Consider the following 22,719-nt stretch of genomic DNA (forward strand, 5'->3'; position numbering starts at 1 on the left):
GTTTAATCAGAAGTTTGAGTTTTTTTAATTCAAAAATCTGATTAGAGGCGTCGGCAGAGATTTGCTGACGGGGTGGGGGAGGGGGCAAGGCAAATCCGACAGGGAGACAAGCACAATATCTCTAATTCGGCTTCAAAACCGCTCAATAATTAATTTTACATTTAATTAAAGAAAACCATTTAGTTCTTTTTTATTCAAATGCTGATCCTTTCTTTCATTGTTAAAACTTTACAAAGGTATTGGTAAAAAAATGTTCTCGGTTCTTTTTACTGGCCATCAAAAATTGTCAGTATTTGAATCTATTACTTTATGGAACTCTTGGGGGCCGCGGTAGCCTGATAGTAAGGTCTCGGCTTCGGAACCGGAGGGCCTCAGGTTCGAAACCCGCTTCCACTGAAGAACCATTGTGTAAGCGAGCCCTCCTTGCGGGGCATGCCTTCCACATGTGTTTGTGGTATTTCACACAAACACCAGGAAAATTAATATATACCCCCTGACCAATCCTATCTCCCCCCACCCGCATTTTTTTTTTTTTTTTTTTTTTTGATAATTGAGAGAAAAAGGATTTGTGATCTTGATTTCTTTTCAATTATTCACTTGCTTTAGATACGGACAAAAAGTTTTTTCTTTTGAAGGCAAGGGATTTTTTTTTATTAATAAAACCTAAATTTTTACTCAATAAATAAATTTTTTTAACAGAGGCATTGCTTGATCATTGGTGATCCCAGATAAATTTGTAGGGCGAGGCTCGTAAAAAATTGTTTTCTCATCTGTTACTAATTATATAAATAATTCATTTTCTGAGATACTGAATTCCTATTTATAATACCACTAATTGGCTTAAAAATATGTTACAAAAGGAACCAAGAAATAATTTTGTGTTTACATTTTGATTTAATACAATTAAGAGAAGACTTGGCTATATGAATATATTCTATTTTGTGCTATTGTTTCTCTGAATTTTTTTTCATCGAGTATATGATAAGAATAGTATCTGCTTGCCTAGTAATTATAACATCTGTGAGTGGGGTCTCCTTTTAATTTGGCAGTTTAGTCACTCTTGTGTGCCATATTTTATGTATGATCAAATATACATCTTTATACATATTTTAACATGTTAATGTTTATAAACAGACTATCTATAAATTGTGTGATACAAAAATGATCCAAAACGTTGAAGGCAGATCATCTGTAGTTATGTATACAACCTATGAACTAAGATAAGAAGGAATTTTTCGGAATTTAAATTAGATAAAATTAATCAAAAATTTAAAATTTTACTCAATAACTTTGAGGCATATTATTCCACAAAATATTCTATACCATTTTAAAAGTCAAATAATATCATAAAACACCATACTTTTTTTAATATCACGACATAATTTATTAAATAATATACCAAACATTTGATAATTTACAAGTAAATTGTGTTTTCTTAGTGATAAAACTGCATATCAAATTTCATTCATCTAGCTCTTATCTTTTTTGCAGTTATTAAGTAAGTAGAAAAAAAATAAGAAATAATTTCAAAAGTGATTTTTATTCATTTATTTATTTTTGCTGGGGAGGATTAGATAAAATCTAAAATGAAGAGATTCCTTACACTCTTTGAAAGTTTTTAAAAAGTTCACTAGTCAAAAAATTTGGCTGAGTTCAATTTTTGGGCAAATGCATTTTTTTTTAAAAAAAAAATTTAGTATGCGAGAAAATAATGATTATACCGCTTTCTTCGTTCTTTTCATGTTTCTTTCGAAAAAAGAAACTTGGAAAAATAAACTCTTCGGGCTTCTTTTTCTCTCTATTTATCAGCGTATTCAACAATAACAATAACAAAAAAATGTCGTTTCCCTATAGAAATTATTTACAAACAGATTGAGAACATTTATACGTATGATAACCGCTAATAGATATATCCAATCAGATATTAGAACATTATATGCCCTCTATAAAAATGAGATTAAATCAACATTTGACATTCTGCGGGGTTTTTTTCAGTGTGATATTATAAAAATTGAGCTTCTGCTTCTAAGTCTATAATGTGATATAACATTTGTATACAAAAAATATATATTATATCAAAAAGATAATTACTCGAAAAAAATTCTGGCCTATTTCTTTATACCTACTAATTAAATATATTGCACAATTTATAAAAGGCATAACATTTCCCACGTGATGTAAATGATTCTTTATGAAATTGTAGATCAGAAGAAAGTTCGAAACAATTTCTTACTAAATAAAACTGGCATACATGTTCAAATAAGTATACTTTCGAAATCTTTTTACCCCTAAGAATAATATATTGTAAAAATAGTTATTTGTAAGAGAAAAATATTGTTTAAAAAAATTCTTACAATATATTATTTACATTGCATTTAAGAATAAATTCCTACATCTTTTTAATTAGTAGCAAATGTTAAAATAAAATTTTTCAAATTACGGAGAAAACACATTCTAATTCTCTTCATTCTGAAGCTTCTTTATTGAAATAAAATGAAGAAAAATATATATTGTTACAAACCTGTAATGTTGCTTCCAAGCACAAATAGTTTCATTGTAAGAAAGACCGTTTTATGGTATGCCCTATTGGATGCTAATCGGGTGTCGCGTCAGTGATATCAGAGCTTTGCGACAAACTTGGCGACCTGTTGGCAACGAATTTGGAGACAAAGATATTATTGGAAACTTCTAGAATTTTATCGATTCATCCAATAGGAACCGAGACACGTCTAATTGGTTCAGAATCTTCTTTGCCCGCCTCCCGGGAACTATAAAAAGCCGACAGTCTCAAACTGCAAGGAATCGTAACCATAGACGGGAGTCGTAATCAATCGTAGTCCTCAACGGTGTCGGAGTCGTGTATCTAGTCGTCGAGAGGATAACGAAGCAAAGGCGGAAAGTTGCTGATCTGAGCTATGTGCGGAGTCCTTGGGTTGATTGTGGGAGCAGTATCGAGTCCTGTGAGGAGTAGCCAGTCGTTTAGTAGTGTATCGGCAGCTGGATACAGTTAAAGCGAGGAGACAGTGGAGAATTGCAGCCGTTTCGAGAGACCGTAGAGTGAAGCTACGAAGATTCCCTCTCCTGCTGAATTCTATCTGGCCGCTTTGTGTGCTGTGGCTGTTATTACTATAGATTACAATTTGTGGGTACTAAAGGACTGTTTATTTCTGCATCGACCGTCAAATCTTGAAAAAAAACCCGATAGAGGAAGCAAAGACATAACAATACCTTACTCATTTGAGAGTAAAACGGCTATGTTTGAATATTATTATTTCGTTGTAAAGTATGCTTCCAGATATTGTATTAAAGCTAACGAATCAATCCATTTCAATCTCTGTTTGTAGAAAAAGTGATATAATTTATTTTTATTTGCCAAATAAATAATATATTCTGCTAACAATGCTTGTAACTTAAGAAAAATCCATCGACCTATTTTCTTCCTAATCTTATCTTAAAAATCGAAGAATATGTATAATTAAAGAAAGAAAATTTTGATTTAATATATTTTATTATAACATTCTTATATGAAATATTCCTATAGATTTACAAGCAATATTTGAGTTCTTTTAAATTAATTTTTTCCTTTAGTCTCGCATTCTTAGAAACATTATTTTTACTCTTCAAATGCAGTGTATCTGCAAACATATATTCTGAAATGGATTTTCATCAGTCTATAAAAGCGATTATATTTCCTCACCCCAGTTCAATAAATCGCCTTACAATCAAACACTCTGAATTCCCTTACTTAGAAACAATAATATCAAAGCAAAAATGCTTTAACCTCAATGGTATCAACACCCCTTCTCCCCATACAACCCTCCAATTTATCGATTAAATGACGGGAAGAAACATAAATCACTGAGAAAAACCTTTCTACCATGCCGTTTTATCTATCAAGGTGAACTGCTCTTCTTTCGCTAAGCGACATTGAGACCCATCCAACCGCCTCTTCTTTCTCACCTTTTCTGTGTACAAACCGCAACAGAGAATAGCAAGGTCCACACAGTTCGAGAATGTCATTATTTATAGTAGGGTCCACACAGTTTGTGATCTAGAATAGCTGGGTCCGCACATTAGTTCCCGAACGAAAAGGCCGGAACCAACCAGTCGTTTGCGAACGAACGACATTTACAGAAAATGGCGTCTAGATCAGTTCGTTCACTTAGTTAAATCGTTCGTTTCGTCCGTTCGTTCGCGAACGATTCACCTCTATATTGCATATCACTATAGCAACAGCATGTGTTACGAGGTTTTCCAAACCGATTAGTTATAATACGAATTATAATAAGTTTAGTTCTTTTATGCCAGCTTATTTTAATCAAGAAATACATTGCAATATTAATACCATCTCAAGTAAGTATGCTATTGATCATTAACAGATACACTGATGACGAATTATTTTCTACTGAAAATGAATTATGTTATCAGTAAAAAATTAAGGAAAGGGCGTTTATTTGCTATGATATTCTTTCGATTTATTCTATGGGAGAAATCATAAATTAAAAATAACATAAAGTATAAATTATAATGCTTTATGTTATTTTTAATAATATAAAGCATCTAAATAAATATAAAGAATATGTGTGTATATTTTTTCAAATACAAGTTATACGGAGAAGCAATATTGCAAATAGATTTTGATGAAACCAAATTTATCAATGAAACCAAATCAAACCACCTATCTACCAGAGCACAAAAAATAACAAAGTGGATTGGTTAAATTCGATCAAATATGGTTTTTTCGATAAAACAATATATTTCTTTAAGTTTTTCAATGAAATATGTCTATGGGATGTCAATCTGTGTGTATGTATGCCAATGGGCTGATAAAAGTTGCCCTGGACCAGAGGAATGAAATTTGATATGTGGTTTTATTGTTAGAATTGTCTGAATATCGTTTTGGCCACTTTTTCATAATTGTAATGCTATAATTCAGTTACTACATTATGAATTAAATTTTAGACCATATCTGTCCAACAATAGACTATATTGCTCTATTTTTTTTTTTAATTTGTATAAATGCTTTCTTAATAACACAAATTTATCAATTTTAGTATATGTTCTTTAGATCAAAATTATAGTATTCCACATAATTTGAGGATGAATTCCTCCAGACATTGACTGTACTTCTGTCTTTTGTGTATATGAAGACAAAACCTTCAAAAGAAAATAATATAATTGCAATTGATATCTTTCTTAAAGCTACATTTAGGGAAGTATGTAAAATTTTAGTATGTCATTATAGAAAATAATTCAAGAATAGAACATTTCTGCTGATTGAAGAGATATTCGAATTGTAGTTGTCATTCAAGGAGTTTCATAGAAAATATTTTGAAATAATTTTTGGGTTGATTTATTAAATTATCTATGATATAAGGAAATTTGGTGCAATTCAGTTTTAACAGTAGCCAAAAAAGCGCCCTTAAATCAAGAATTTTTTTTGCCAAATTATAAAAATAAACTCAAATGCAAATAGTTATTATGAAAAATTTTGGAACATGCGAGTCACTTGCCATATAGCTTGATAATGGAATTACCAAATTGGTGAAAATTTTTTTCTAGTCCCTGTTTGGTTGCTGTTATAACTGACAAGTACTGAAAATTTGAACATTGATAAGAAATGATGCTATATAAATGACCCTGAAAATACTTCAGTATAAGTGTTTATACTAGATGAGTAATTATTTTTTAATACTTCTTTCTGGATCAATCGTATATAATAGCAAATAAATGCACAACTAATATCTAATTTAATTCATTCCTTATATATTTTCTGAAAACAATTCATCAAAAACTTTATTTAGTAAAATTTTTTTATGAAAATACAATTTGTATATTTTTATTCTGCATATAAATTAAAAGCTTATTTTCATATCTTATATCTGATTTAAAAGGTGTTAGTTTTTCTTAGTTTCTGTAAAAATCTCTTAGTTTTAGAAAGAAAAAAAAATAAGGCTGATTAATAAAAGCTTAAGATAATTTCACTTAATTAATAAGTTACTCCAAATAATAATAATAAAAACTAAAGCTAAAATTGAAATTAATGAAAACAATCCACTTAATTAACTTGAATCAAGTAGGAAAAATTTAAGTTGCTCATTAATTTTATTTGTAAATAATTTTGTTATTGTTGTTTAAATTTTGTTGATATTTCTTAATTTTTCAACATGAATATTTTTGTATATTTAATGAATTATACAAACAAGCTGTAATTTGAGAAAATATGACTATTTATAGTACAAATATTTATTACATTTGTATTGTTTTACTGTGAATACTTATTTCTGTATGCTAGCAGCAACTATTTTTATATGTTAATTTTGTTTTTTGTATTGTGTTATTTTCTACCTGCCTGTTTTCTTTTCTTTCGTTGTTATTATTATTTCACTTTTTAAAAATGTTTAAAATATTTACCTTGTTAGACAAATAAAGTATGGAATTTTTTAATAGGATAATTCAGTACCTTTGGTAGCCAAAACTATTTAATTTGAGCATATATATATGAAACCACGTGTTTACAGTTCAAAATTGAAGTTTTTATTTTGTTGAATATAACTAATCTAATCAGCAGCTAACTATATATTATTTTATAAAAGTTATATAATTATTTGAAAAAAATTAAAATCATTGATAAAAATGACTATATAAAGTGAAACAGGGTTAATTCAAAACTAATATTATCTCATTGAAGATTTGAGTTATCCAGAATTAAAAAAAAAACTGTGTTAAAAATTATTGTAATTAAAAAAATGATATTCTTAAATTGCAAAAGAAAGTAAACATTTATTTTTAATTATTTTTAAAAAATGAAACATAAGTGATACAAAATACTGAAGTATTTTAATAAAGTAATAATTGTTGTTATTAAATGTTTTCAAAATTTTAATTTCTGTAAGTAAGTCATCTTCATATCAAGTATATGTTGCTTTGAAAACAACAATTATACTGTAAAACCTTATAATACAACTTCAGTTCAATTTACCTGTAACATATTGATTTTTTTTAAAGAAACTTTATTTACATTTTAATTCCTTGTATTTTGTACATCAGTAAAATTCACATGAATAAAGAGCTTTAAAGATTCATCAGTGAATTTTGTGAAACAAAATTACTGATGGATTTTAATAATATAAACTATTCAATTATAATTATTAAAAAAATTAATTCATTGTTTTTAATAACAAAAATAAAATCTTTTTTTTTTCTTTTGAATTAACCAAAAAAAATTTGGCTTATTGATAATGTCTTGCTAATTGGAAACACCAAAGGATAGTGAAAAAAATAAATAAAAATAATGCATAGAAATTTTAGTTAAAAATAATAGGATTAAATACATTTCATAGTATTAGAAAAAATCTAATTATGAGTTGATTTTGTTCATCGATTAGTTAAAAGAAATTTCTTGTAATATCATTTTTGAATTTCTAACAATAAAATTTCAGATCCACTTATGTTTCAGAATTTTTTTTGTACAATTTTAAAATTTGATGTAAAAAGTTAATATTTATTCTATTTAATGTATTACAAAATTTACTGCTATATTACCTTTTAAAATTATTAATTTCTGAATTTATAATTTCCACTACAAGTAATTATCGACTATTTAAAATTATATTCTAAAGGGTAAAATTGAAAGAATTTGTTATTTACTATTATTCATATTCTAAAAATTAGTAATTTGCACCAAGGTTTTTCCGCTTCAAAATATTTAACATTCAAAAATCTTTAAATACACTTTTGCATTACAGGTTTTTAAATAACTATAACTTTTTTAGCTATTAGAAAGAAGTTTTAAATTTGATTATATACTAACAACAATCAAATAATTTTTTTTCTATAAAATGAGTATATTTATATTATAAGCAAATATTTTTAAGCCCATTTATAAAGATTTTAAATTAAAATGTACAAATTTTGGTATATTCTAAATTTAAATGTCATTAATTTTTAGAATATTTTTGTGAATCATAAGAACCAAATTTTAGTTTTGAATTTTCTCAAATTCTAAGTAAACATTCTTGAAAGAATCGATTCCATTTTGGAGTGAAAAATAATTTTAATTCAGGTTTTTAATTAGTTAAGTATAAGATAAGGTTGTGTTAAATTACAATGAAATGGGCCATTTTCAACTTTAGTAAGCTAAAGTTGTCAAGTTATATTAAATATGTGAACTTTTTTAAATGATATTTTTTATTATATTATCTGAGGTAGTTTTTTTTATTTACCTCTTATTTTAAATAATAAAACTGAATATTCATTTTTTTTTAAGGTTTGTTACTGTACTTATTATACCTCATGTTGTGGGGTAACGTAAATAACTTTTAGATTAAAATAATCATACATAGGGAAAAAAAAAGTAAAAAAAAATGAAATGAATTAAAAATTTTATGATATAGATCACCGATAAAATAGATAATATTCTTTTTATAAAAATATTCACATATGCATTTTGAAATTTGAATTTAATTTTCAAAAATTTAAAGGATAATGTTTTATAGTATCGAATGTACTTCATATAATATTTGAATCATCTATTCAGTTCCAATATACCTTCATTTTCTGAAAAAGTGTATTTCCTTTGAAAAAGAGATTTTTCATGATATTTGATTATAAACATGTCATTTTCTGCTAACAAAATTTGACCTATAAAACTTTTCATTAACTGTTTGATATAGAGTTATCAGTACACAACAAAGAACCAATAGATTGCGTGTTTTACATTACATAGCTCCCACTTAAAATTTTTATTACTATATATGATCTATGTGACTATGTTTTTAAATGTGGTCCTATATTTATTTTTCTCATTATAGGTATCAAAGAAAAAAATGGACTCATCTGTGGCAGAAGCAAGTAACCACTTGGGAATAAATTTATACAAATTGTTGGCCGAGGAAAACACCAATGTTTTCTTTTCACCATTCAGCATCTCTACAGCTTTAGCCATGCTGTTTTGTGGTGCTCAAAATGAAACAGCTGAGGAAATGAGAAAAGTGTTAGGATATGAAATTGCTAACATCAAAGATGAAGAACTCAAGCATTGTTTTCAGAAGCTTCTTGATACATTTGACATTAACCAGGAATCTTACACTTTAAATTATGCTAACAGTGTTCTCATTTACAAAGATTTCTCTGTAAAAGAAGAATACAAATCACTCTTGAAAGATTTCTTTAAGGCCTTTTTCCAGGAGGTTGATTTTATAAATGAAAGCGAAAAAGCAGTTATGTTGGTAAATGAGTGGGTTAATGATAAAACTAATAATATGATTCCTAAGCTTTTGGATTCCCTGGATCCTTCTACTGTGATGATAATTCTTAATGCTGTATATTTTAAAGGGCTTTGGTCCCATCCGTTCGATGAAAAGAGTACCTTTAAGCAGTATTTCTATAATAAAGGTGATGAGGATGATTACAAACAAGTAGATATGATGCACTTGAAAGATAAATTTTATTTTGTGGAAAAGGAATCGTATAAGGCACTCCAGCTTCTTTATAAAGGAGATGATATATCTATGCTTATTCTGCTACCTAACTCCAAAGATGGCTTGAGAGAATTGGAGAATTCTCTGAGTTCCACTCTCATTCAGGATCTAAAGGAAAATATGCGGGACACAAAAGTGGAAGTAGCACTTCCAAAATTTAAACTCGAGTACTCAAAATCATTGAAAGAGAAATTTGAAAGCCTGGGTTTGAATCTAGTATTTAATAGTGGTGCTCATCTTAATGACATCAATGATTCGGGGGATCTTCTGGTTTCTGAAATCATCCACAAAGCTGTTCTTGTAGTGAATGAAGAAGGCAGTGAAGCTGCAGCTGTCACAGCTGTTATGATGATGAGATGTGCACTGATATTTAACCAACCAGAATTTATTGTAGATCATCCTTTCATGTTTGTGATATACAATAATAAGAATAATCTCATCCTTTTTATGGGCAGAGTAGATGAATTATAATTAGAATATATAGATGGCAACTAAATTTCCTTACACTTGTATTTTAAGATTTCTTTAAAGGTGCAATTGTAAGATAATGTAAGCTTTATTGTAATTGATGGCAAGACATGCTTTTGAGTGTTAGAAAAGAATATTTTCATTATATTGTTATAATATGGAATTTTTAGTATTCTATTTTATTCGTGTATCACCTCATCAACAATTTTTCTTGATAACATTTCTTTTTTTGAGGAAAATATACACTTACAACACTTATTAAGTAACACTGTCAATTAGTAATATTCTAAATATTACCCAGTATTATAGTCTGTGTATTTTCTACAGGTGGTTCAAGATCACATTTTCTACCACATTACTGGTACCAGACAACCAATAATGATGTAGAAAATGTGACCTTGAACCGCCTATTGAAAATACACAGACTATAAATTGAATACTCTATATTTCATATTTTCTCTTATTCCTTATATGCTAATGCAAGCTAGAAGGGATTAAAATAAAATTTCTTTTTTGTTTATTTATTAATTATTGTTTTTAATATAATTTTTATATCTATCCAGTTATTAAATAAATTTTATAAACCTTTTCATTTTGTATCACATATTATTTGTGAATTTCTTAATGAAATAGGTAGCAGTATTGTGATAATCAGCTATTGTCAACTTTAGCTGGATTCAGTAGTGATATATGTATTATGTTGAAAAAAGTAAATTATCATTAATTCTTTAGCTGCTGTTAAATTATTTTACATTTTTTATAAATCTACTATTTTTTATAAATTATAAATTTCACTATTTTTTTATAAATTTTTATGTGCTGTAATCTGTGATCACACAGCTTATGAAATTGTTATATCTTATGGAAATAGAACTTGAATTTGTGGCATTTTTTAAATTTGTTGTTTATAAGTCATTATAATAATCATGTAGTTGTTTATTTGTTATGTAATTATATATAAAATATATCTGTGTGAGCTATGTAGATAATTTCTGTTATAGCAGTTAATAAATGTTAAACGAAATGGTTGAATTCTGTTTGTAAACAGATGTCTCTTTCAAAGGCTGCATGACTGTTTCTATTAGTTCCTGATATAAAACGACTGAGATTACAATATTTTCAGATTGTATTTTATTGTTTAGAAATTTATATGTCTGTAGCTAAAGAATGTTATTCAAGGTTAGAATTTATGCAAGATGTTTAATAAATATGATTTTAATAATGCATTTCAGTTTGAATTGGTGCTGTTTCCCTTAGTGTTTACATATCTACAAGAATCGTAGTGCCTTCTATATTATAGTAAAATTTCTTGGCACATATTTATATTTACAGATATCTTGTTTTCAGTTTTTATGATAAATTTAACTTTATTCAGATTTGCATTATTCAGCTGGTTTGATAAAATTATATATTTTTTAATTTTACATTTGTTAACTACAGTTTAAAATCATATTTTTTATTGAGGGAATTAACTGGGGTTGTATCTTTCGAAATACTACTATAATGCTGCACAAATTTTTCCATTTATTAAACTTTAATGCAATGTTTTCATTTAATATATTTTTTATTTTATTCTTTGATAAAGCTATATGTTGACAACTTAAATGATATTTGTTATACAATAACAGTAGCTCATCATGTGCATAAAACTCTGCAGATATAATTAAAATCTTTTGTTTATTTGTTAAGGGAATAATTTAAATTTTTATAAAATGGTTGCATTGAATATTGCAATTAATTTTATACCATGCTTATAATCTTTTTTTAGCATTGATTTTCAGGGAAATATGTTTTTCATTTATGAAATCATTAATACTGAAAACAAAACCATTCATTAAAATATCTCATGTTTTAATTATGTCAAAATCTGTTTAAATTAAAATTTGAGAACTGATACATCTATTCATTAATTTCATCATATGAATCATATGTACAGTCCGAATATCTATTTGTAAATTTGAATCATATTATTTTTGATTGAGATTTGGAAGGGAAAGGCTATTATTGATTACATTTTTCAAAGCATTTGTTAATGATAAATCTGTTCTAGTTATGGGTACAGTTAAACTGTGATTGAGGGTGAAATCAAACTGATTGCTAAGTTTGAATGTCTCTACAAAAATGAGAATCCTGATTCCGAGAAAAGATTTTGTATCTGCTCAAGAAATTGATAGGAATTGAAACAGTGTGGCAATTTACCAACATTCTCAGTCATACTAAAAACAGAATATTATACTGTTTAATAACTGAATGTTTCTTTTGAAGCATATTCTGCAAATATGCAAATCATTTTTTTAATAGATTCTACATTACTTTGGCTTTTTTTTAAAAAAAATCTAATAACAAAGGTACATAAAAAAATCATTCCACTCGTACATCTCTATTTTTCTGTTAAAAAGCAGCTCTATTAGGCAGATTTCTTATGTTCTTGATGAATTTATGTATTTAATCAGAAGTTTGATTTTTTTTTTAATTCAAGATTATCGATCTGGTGGCCTGGTGGTAAGGTCTCAGCTTGTGAGCCGTAGGGTTTCAGGTTCGAGACCCGATTCCACTGAAGAACCGTCGTGTAAGGGGGTCTGTTGCACGTTAAATCCGTCATGCCAAACGTCCTCCCGCTGGTGTGGTGGTGGGGGTGCCAGCTGAGGTGTCGTCCTCGTCATCTGACCGCTGTTCAGAATTACGAGGTCCGTCCCAAAATAGCCCTCGTGTTGCTTTACAACGGGACGTTAATATAACTAAACTAAAAAAAACTTCCTTTTTCGAAGTGCTATGCAATTCACAATAACACTGATTTCATTTATCATGCGTTACACTCCAACAACCACAAAAGGAATAATATTTTAGATTTTTTTTTTCTTTCTTTTGAAGCACCAGAAGTTTTATAGCAATTTTCCCATTTATTTTTAAAATGTAACACATTACTGTTTGTTTTAAAGTACAGTTGGAAACAAAAGCCTGCGAAAAATAATTCAAGGAAGGAACTTGTAAAATATATATTGGAATGTATATATATTATTTTTAACCTCCTGTTATGGTGGTACCATTAAAGTAATGACTGCTTTTGCTGAAACAGAATCACTCAAGATTCTTTCATTTCTTATTATGCTTTCTGTACATGGAATCACAAATGTTCGCTAAAAAAGGAAAATATAAAATTTCGCTGGAAAGTGTTTTTTTTGGGGGGGAGGGGGAGGTTGCTTATTTCAGTTGGTAGATTTTATAAATGGAGACAAAGTAGAAAAATGAGTAATTAGAAATTTTGGATTAAATTTGAAAATTCGGAATCTTTAGAACATTTGACTGTGTTGGTGATTCATAATGCTGTCCATATCAAAAAATGTTAATTGCACCCATTAGCTGAAAATGATGTCATATCTGAAGAATTTTGTATTAAAGATAATTGCAAACATGTCGACGTGATGCACTTAAAAGACGCATTTTTTTGTACAGAAGAGGAATAGCAGATATATATCCTTGCCAATCCTGCTTCTAAAGCTAATGCGACTGAGTTGAAAGATTCTCTAAGTTCGTGCGTGGGTCTAATCGCAGCATGGAAGAGTATTGAGAGTAGAGAAATCTTCCGCAATTTAGGCTTGGATATTCTCAATTCCAAATTAATGGACTTATTAAATCAAGTGTTTAATGTGTGCACATCTTAATAATGTTAATGATTCGGATGCATTATGAGACTCTGAAGTTATCCACAAAGCTTTCAAGAGAATAAATTCGTGGCTTAATTGCAAAGTCTCGCCTTCGGAGCAGGAGGGTTCCGAGTTCGAGGCTCCCGAAAGATCCGTTGTGTATGTGGACCTGGTGCACGCCAAATCTGATGTCTTGGGCCAAATGACCTCCTGCTGATGTGGTATGGAAATTTTAGGAGGGGGTGCCACTTCAGGTGTCGTATTCTTCATCCGGACAGAGTTCAGAATTACGAGAATGGAATGGCTTAGACAGCTACGGTGTAATTGTGACCTCCAGCTTTAGTTCACTTGAAAAATAAAAAAAGAGGAAAGACACTCGGAAATTAGAGCCGCTGCTTTGAAACATCGTGGTATGGTAATGATGTAGACGGATATATCTGTCTATTGTGCTTCCCGCTTGATTGCATCTGCCATTGCATTCTGTGAGTAACGATTTTCACATAACGCGAAAAAAATATATAAATATTCTAGAAACAGTATCATCTTAATAAAAGCAAAAGTGAAAATTTTGCTGTAAAGTTAATGCCCATAGCAATTTAAAAAAAAATCATAATATTTTATCGTTTGGTTTTAATCGTAACATAATAATGTAAAAAAAAAACGTGGATTAAAGATTTTATTAATCAAGAAAGGCTTGAACTTCATCATAATAAAATGCATAAATATAAATTATATTAAAAAAATTTGAAAAAAATTCTTAAAACTAAAACTAAAAATGCGCAGAAATAAAATTGATATCTCTGTAAAGCTAATAATTTAGCATTAAACGATATCAAAATGATTTTGGTTCAATTATATGCTCCATATTTGTTGAAGGAAAACGTCAACATTTGAATTAATTTCTAATTTATTAAAAATTTAAGTGAGAATTTTAAGATTCCTTTTCCGTCTACTATCTGTGAAGTAAATAGGTATTAAATTTCGTGTCTCTTCCACATTGGTCTGCCCTGCAAAGATTTCCAATCTACACGTAACTGCTTTAGTATCAAGCAATGTTCAAAACATTACCAGTCTAACCAACGGGAGTTATTTCCCCTAGAATTCCTTCTTATTCCCTAATAAAGGTATTATTCCAGGGAACATCAGTTCTCAGGGAATAACAGTTATAAAATATTATCTTTTGGCGTGTGTAGCATGATATGTTTGGAAGCAACATTAGAGCTATTTTTGGACGGATCTCGTACTTTTGAGCCTCGGCCAGATGAAGAGGGCGACATCTGAGCTGGTAACATCTTCTCCGAATGAAAAGACTCGGGGTGGAATAGAGTTTCGAGCTTGAGACTCTTCGGCTGCTAAACCTACTATGATGCCATCACGGCTCCCACGGCATTGGGGGATTCAAATTGATACTGAGTCCCAATGAAGATATATTGTGTGTGTGGACTTAATCCATCTTTCTACTGACTAATGAAGAATTTTATTCTATTGACACTTCATTTTGAAGCTCTACAAATCGATTTTAGAACGAAACTCATCATTCCAAACCTTCTTTAGGTGATGAGGATTAAATTAAACTTTGACTATAAAATTTCAAATCTACCAACGTGTGGACTTTTGCTCCTTTTGAAGTCCTTTACACCGTAAACCTTCAGTTGTATTTGGATCTGAAATTCGCAATTACTCAATTCCGAAGCTACGTCTCTGTGGAATTTTAATATGCTCTCTTAATTTAAGAGTCAATATTCGGGCGTGGTTTTCAAGTTTGACAAAGTGAGTTACGGCTCAAACATTCACCTCATTTTGTAAGGTTATTTTCAATGCTAAAAATAACCCTGGGATTATTTAACACGTTGACTACTACGTCATCCGAGTGACAGAAAGAGTTCGCATTCAGTGTAGAATTTGTTGCAAGAAGAGCATGCCTATATTTAGTTTATATTTCCCTGTTTTAGAAAGCTGCACACCATGTGAATCGCCTGTGACTCACGCCTACTATCTAATTAGGTATTATATTTTCTACTGCAATTAAGAGATAACAAAGAAGTAAGCATCTTATTAGATAGTGGCCAGAATCACTGGCACGAATCATGGTAGCGAGTGTTTTAAATGAAGAACATTAACCTAACAAAATAGACATTTAAACATTAATTGTTCACTCAGCTTTACTAAGCATCTGTGGTATGTGATATTACATAATGAACGTCTTCGGAATGTCAATAATACAAAATTGATTTGATGAACAGTTAGTGTTTAGATGTTTACTTCATTTATTAAATTAGCCCCTCATTGTTGAAGATATGCCAGAGCTTTTTGGAGTTTTTTTGGTCCAGGGTAGATGACGAGGACGCCATTTTATCTTACATCCTCTCTTAAGCCATAATGGGAAGATATGCTGGAAGAATCGCAGCAGTTTTGTGGTAAGGTCTTCATAACCTTAGGGTACCAAATTTGAAACCCAGTCTCTCTGAAGAACCAAGGTACATGTAAATCTTTTACACATTGAATACATTGGGGTAAACTATCCTCCCAGTGGTATGAAGAAATGATGCCGTCTCAGATTATCATTTCCGTCATCTGACTGCGGTTCAAAATTACAAGATGAGTCCACGCACACAAAAAAAGTGTTCTAATGTTGCTTACAAAAAATTGGATGTTAATGTTACTGAGCTATCCACAGTTTTCACATAATCCAAGCGTCTAACCATGGCAACAGGGAAATGGGTATCGAACCGACGGGCCCTTGCTTCAATACCGAGACTAATCTCCTGATGGTAATCTTGTTCTTTGACCCTGGCTCAAAGTCCCGAATTCCAATAGAGCTGGGCCCTTGCGTAGAGTCAATTTTAAGATGTTAACGAAACAAAATAAAATGATAATTTAGCAATTTAATTTCATTTTACCGAATGAGCACTTTATGGTGCATGAAATCAGAATTAAAATATTAATTTATTGTGGTTCAGTTATGTAAACGTCACTTTTCAAAAATACAAGATAGTATTTTGGGTACTACCTACTCATTTTGAATCTTGGTCAGACAACGTTCATGTCAGCGGAATCAACATTGCCTCTCTGCAGATTTCTACACCACACTATTGAAAAGAAATTTCATTATTGCCGAATATAATTTCCCTCGAACTGCGGCTTTTCGTAAAATTCTGTTGTGTATTTGCGACCATCAAAATAGATGGGAAAGTAAAACGCTGAAATTTGCGAATCGGATGCATAGAGTATTAAGAAATGTTGTTTACAAAATATATTTGCAAATAAAATGTGAAGTTTGATTTTTATATCATAATTGATGCATAAAAACAACGTTCGTATACAAACATGTTATAAAACCGGTTTCCCGTATCTCAGTAAAATAAAAACAAACGGTCACGGGAGTATGTTTGCAAGCCTTGTGCGTCACAACAGACGTCAATAGATGCACAAAATCCTGATTGTTTTCACAATTTCCAATTAAAATAGTAACTAATCACCACTATCATTTTCATCCTAACCTACATCATGTTACAGATAATAATAAACTATTTAAACATAAATAATTTATCACTTGATTATTGTTATGACTTCCTCAGAGCATCGTTTCTCCTATCTGATAACAACCGCCACTAAAACAAAAGTAGCTTTTGAAGAAATGGTTGGACAGACTCGTTCAAAGGTGTGAAGATAAGAACGCCGGAAAACAATAAGCTTGAAAGGCTGAAACAAAAATTTACACCGAGAGCTTCTTGTACCCCAAGTATCGTGAAGTGTTTATTTGATTGAATGATCCGAAATTGCCCGTTTCGTGCCGCCCATCGGATATAAAATGTGTTAATTATCGATTCTGAAATTAATTTTGAACGGCGAAAAATACATCATTTCTGGTACGATGGGTTCCCCTGCCACGTACCGCAAATTTCGCTACCTGTTCGCAGTGCCGTGCTTCTTTCTGTTTTCATCAACACTCATCGTTGTACAGCAATCACTCATCAAGAACTCAGAAAGCTCACTTCTACATCAAAAAAGTAATTTTTATTTCTTTCATATTCTTAAAAAATATATTTTTGTGTGTACAAGATGCATGTTTCAAATATAGGCGGAATTTCGATATTTTTCTTTACATAAATTGTGAATTTCTGAATTTATAGATTTTTTATTCTTATGAAATATTATTTTAAAATAAATGTATATGATTTTTTATAATATATCATTTCTTATACTATATTAAGATATCCGACTAGGTTATGAGACGAATTAAAAAAAAAAAAATTTTTTTTATTGCAACAGATTGCTAAAACATACTTGAAAGGTCACTATTAGAAGAAAAAATACACTCGTTAATCTTAGTTTTTGAAAAAAAAAAAAAAAAAAGCTTATTTAATGAACATTTAGCACAATTTTCAACGTTAGGAAAAGTAGAGTAAATTAAAATAATAATGGAAATATTTAATTTTTATTTCACCTAGATATAGCTCAAACTACATAAAATGTAACAAACAGCAAGATAAAAATTATATTAATAAATAAAAATTTTACGAGTATTTGAAATTTCCGTTAAGGATTTTTTTTCTCAAAATTTGTTTATGTTTTGAGCTTAAATTGTCTGTAAAACCGTCTAAATGAAGCTACCTTAAAATCCACGGTCTATACCAAACATACCAAATTTTATGAAATTTTATTGAATTATTTCAGATATCATGTAATGCATGAATGAATCACAGTGAAATATTCATTCTTCAGAAAATGCGTTTATATATTGCACTTGTAAATGAGTTCATACAAATGCTCTGTAAATGAATGTAGTTTTCAGGCTTTTAAAACTGAAATTCCAAAAATAAGCAAACTACATCTTAATAGATAGAGAGTTAATATAAACATGAAATATTATTTTGGAGAATTTTAAAGTAAAAATAAAATTTTCTCGTTTTCGGTTAAAAATACCCCTGTTTCCGATTTCATTTTTATTTGTTGTGTATCTAAAGCTACTGTATCTATAGTTCTATCTTACATATATTAAAAACATAGTCTGTTTTAGAATCTACCAAGTTTGGACTTTTTTTTATGATAAGAAAATAACCATTTTCGGGAAAAAGCATTTTTACAATCTGGTCGGATACTTTAATTTGAATTTGTTTTCATCTTTAATGGTTTGCCATCGCATAAATCAATTTATGTTGGACCCCATAGATTAAGTTGAAGTGATAATTAAATGTAAGTAGTTTTTCCTGGTTAACACTTCCTGCAATTTATATTATTATTCCTGGAGTTCTTTAAAAAATATAAAAGAAAAAAATAATGCATTCTATTCACAACGGCGATCGTTATGGTTCGGATACAAGTGAATTCTTAATTCTTTGCTGTCTTAAAAGATAAAATGTTTCGATTAAGTAAATGTAGGATTCATAACATTTCCAGATTTGTAAAAACAAATATTATTTATTATTTTTCACATTCATATTATTTCTTACACGAAGCAGAATATTAGAAGTTCAAAATATTATGCCTAGTTAAACGAATCTCGAGAATTCAAAATTATTCTATACTTGAGAAAAAAAATCGGAAAACGTCAAAAAATTAGGTGAATAGAAGATACCCCCCCCCCCTCCAATCAGATAGTATGAACTCGATTAATAACATTAAGCTGTCCTTTCTCAATCGTAGTTAGTCATTCTTTTAAAACGCATTCTTTTCGATATATTTCAACTAAATTAGGATGCATGTATATTCTAAAGTTCTCATGAAATCTTAGGATGTATGTATTTTCTAAAGTTCTTATGAACTCTATACATTGTTATCTAAGGAATCTTCATACATAACTTAATTTGAGGTTTCTATTTTTTTATATATATAATCCTTGCGGTATTAATAGTTTTCTATTTCTTACATTTGATCAATTTAATTTCATGAATTAATGTTGAGTTTTCCCATTTGTTTGTCTTTTTATTGAATTTATATGCTTCATACAATTAACTGAATTTCTGAATCGACCCAATTACAGTTTAATTAGGATAAAGGTATGCAATATAGCTGCATACTCTCAATATTTGTATACATTATACTGCATACTTTATGTGCAGGCTTAATTGGGGTCCAAATGTGAGAAAAACAGATTTTTAAAAAAATATTTTCTCAAATCCAACCTTAGATCATTTTTCCAATTTATGACATGCAGATTTATTGTGTTCCTCAAATGCTATTTTTTTGAAGAAATGTTATCATTCTGATTTTATACTAATGCATTGCGTATGGCGTTCCCTCTCAGTGCACTCCCAGGGCCCGCAAATTTTTGAATGCTCTAGTAGCATGCTTGGCAAGCAATAGGATGCATATATGCACATTTTTAACTTGCATTTGGTATTATATTTACATAAAGCATTTTTAAATATTACTATATATTTTATACATCTAATTATTATAAAAGATTTTTTACATTTTAAGTATTATTTATTTCACAGACTTGAATAATGCTTTAGAGTGTGATATTTGGCCAAGCATATTCCCTTGTGCAATAATACTCAGCACGATTTGTAGCAGTATCTTGTTTTAAGACTTTAAGGACCACCGACAAATTTTCTCGTGTTTCGCGTCCCATCTGTTACGGACCGCACGCGAGTTTTCTCGTTCTGCGTATCCCGTCTGCTATTGCTTCATAAATAACAAAGTTAGGATGATTTTAGAACGTACAATTTGCCTAAAAACGTGCTGTCCCATGCGTATGTCTTACAGATTTCTTCGCGGTCCTTAACGTGTTAAATATTTGACTCTGATTGGTTATGCATCAATTTAGCCGAAAAGAAAAGGAAAACGAGATATTTCGTGGCCTGGCCACAATGTTCGGCCTGCTAAAAACGAGAAATATCGTGACCAGTACGCAAACTATTATGAAATCAGTTGAATTGGATGATAACGGCAAAATGTAGGGCAGTATTTCAAACTTGTGACACGCATGCTAATCACAAAGAATATATTTATAACCGACAGACATAAATAAGAACGGATGAACCCCTTGAGCAATGAATTTATTTAGCTTACTAATTAGATGACATATCCTATTTAGGATATTTATTATTATTTTTGATTCTAGTGATTATTATTATAGATATTAAAGCATAATATTGAAGTGCTTTTAAGGGATTTTTGGATTTTAAATTACTTAATACTTTTACTTAATTGTAGATTTTAAAATTAAACATTCAGTAATTTGATGGGCGAGTCAGAGTGGTGTTTGCATGCGAAGGGGTTAGTGAGAAATTTTCTTTCTGGCTTTCAAAATTTTTGTTTGTGTCGATAGCCGAAAACTTGGAAGTGGAAAATAATGGCTATGGAAATATTGCTAAAGAATTAATAATTCATAGATAATTAAATCAATTTGACGTAATAAATTTGTCACTAAAATACCATTGTCGCATTTAGTATAAAGTTAAAATTAAGATCCTCATTTAACATTTACACTCTTTTTGTATTGAAGTTTTATATATATATATGTATAATAAACAAGAAATCGAATAGTAAGAAGCATTTGTACGCAACTGGCTTCCATTTTCGCATGCGATAAAATTTTTTTTGAATCCTAATATATCTTTGAGAAGGTCAAACAAATAGAAGGTCAAACAAAGAGGGAGAATGTCCGAGTACTGTCCAGTGAAGTTGCTTTAATATTTACTAGCTGCCTTTGGCGACCCATTTGTTCGTCCAGATTACTGACATTTTAGACTGTTAAGTAAGATATTTCTTTTGAAAGACATGAACCATTAGACAAGTCATAACAATTATCCATCTGGCTATGGTTAAGCCTGACGTGCTCTATAAAAGAGTCTGAAACCTTCGTCTTGATTTCTTTAATATATTCTTTCATTTGATTGAATGATACTTTTTGGTGACAAAAATTTCGGATCGAATAACATTGTTTTAATCGGTATGCCGCTTTATCCTTCCCCATATATATATATATAAATAATATGTGTGTGTGTGTGTGTAGTAATATACATAACACAACTATATATAAATATAGTTGTGTCACGAGTGTTAGGGATTTTCATCCCTTCGCTCGGAGCGTGAGAATTACAAATTCAGGAATTTTTCAGAGTGCGTGTTAGAAATAATGAAATAAAAAAGTGGGATTAGGATTAGAAAATTTTAGAAAAAAGTAATAGGGCTCATTTAGGATAAAAAGTAGAAAGTTAATAAAGGTTTAAATTAAATTAAGAGATATCATTACACACACACACTCAAACACACCTGAAATATTTATGTATAATTAAAAAAAATCAAGCGTGATTAAAATTACAGTTTAAGTTACAGCAGTTCTATCACTCATAGTTTTACGATTTTATTTTGTTTTTAAAATTTTGATAAAAAATATTTTTTTCTTATTAATGCTTTAACAAGCACGTGTTTTCTTATTTAAAAAAAGGGGGCATATTTTTAAATTTTATCATTTCCTAGTAGAGAACATGTTGCTTCTGTTTTTCAGATCGTCGACTCCTGGCAACAACTAATGAAAGCAGCGAGGAGTGCATCCCCTCCGGTATACACTCCTTCCCAGAGGACTTCTTCACTCAGGAGGAGAGGCAAAAGGGGGGAGTCCTGGTGCATTTCCTCATCCTGTCTTACGTCTGTGCCATGATTGCTGTCGTGTGCGACGTTTATTTCATTCCTTCGCTAGAAATCATCGCAGACAGTAAGTAGGATTTTAAAATCTTCTACGGCGCCTCACCACACATAGCGAATTTCCGCACAAATTATTGCTTGCGAGCGAAAAAAATAAATAAAAAATAAACAGAAATATTATAGTTAATGATTAAAATAATTCATTTATTCAAAATAAATTAATTTCTTAATTAATTAAATTTATTTTTTTTACTACTCGTCTTCAGCGACTAGCTTGTTCACTCAGATTATTAATTTTTTGGCTGTTAAATGATTAATATGGAATATAGCTTATAACGTTTCCCCTTTTTCCTCACATGGCAATTGGCATTCCGGCCAGACGTAACGTCACCCGTTTCACCACACACAGTTAAGTGCCTACGGACAATCAGATGGGGACCCTCTTCCCCAATAGAGTTACTGTCTGTCCACGACAAGAATACTGCTAGACATTCGTCTATGTTTACGGCGGGCGTTATAGAAACAGGTTA

General features: G+C 29.8%; 2 protein-coding genes across 3 annotated transcripts in view; both read left to right on the forward strand.

Moving 5' to 3' along the window:
- The first annotated feature begins 3,956 nt into the window (after nt 1-3,956).
- On the forward strand, nt 3,957-11,169 carry LOC129957643 (intracellular coagulation inhibitor 1-like). 2 transcript variants are annotated; one of them, XM_056070077.1, is made up of 2 exons: nt 3,957-4,353; nt 8,814-11,169. In XM_056070077.1, exon 2 carries the CDS (start codon nt 8,829-8,831, stop codon nt 9,951-9,953), a length of 1,125 nt encoding a protein of 374 aa, XP_055926052.1. In that variant the 5' UTR covers nt 3,957-4,353; nt 8,814-8,828; the 3' UTR covers nt 9,954-11,169. The 2 variants fall into 2 exon arrangements, with proteins under 2 accessions (XP_055926052.1, XP_055926053.1); XM_056070078.1 differs by lacking the exon at nt 3,957-4,353 and adding an exon at nt 7,800-7,905.
- Nucleotides 11,170-17,018: 5,849 nt separating this feature from the next.
- Nucleotides 17,019-22,719, forward strand: part of LOC129957068 (sodium/potassium/calcium exchanger 3-like) — a 29,970-nt gene continuing 24,269 nt past the window's right edge. Inside the window, exons 1-2 of the mRNA XM_056069205.1 lie at nt 17,019-17,604; nt 22,053-22,259. Of these exons, the coding sequence (XP_055925180.1) occupies nt 17,469-17,604; nt 22,053-22,259 (343 nt within the window). The 5' untranslated portion in view covers nt 17,019-17,468. The remainder of the gene's footprint in view (nt 17,605-22,052; nt 22,260-22,719) is intronic.

Source organism: Argiope bruennichi, chromosome 11, assembly GCF_947563725.1.
Source record: "Argiope bruennichi chromosome 11, qqArgBrue1.1, whole genome shotgun sequence".
In the NCBI taxonomy this organism is placed as follows: domain Eukaryota; kingdom Metazoa; phylum Arthropoda; class Arachnida; order Araneae; family Araneidae; genus Argiope; species Argiope bruennichi.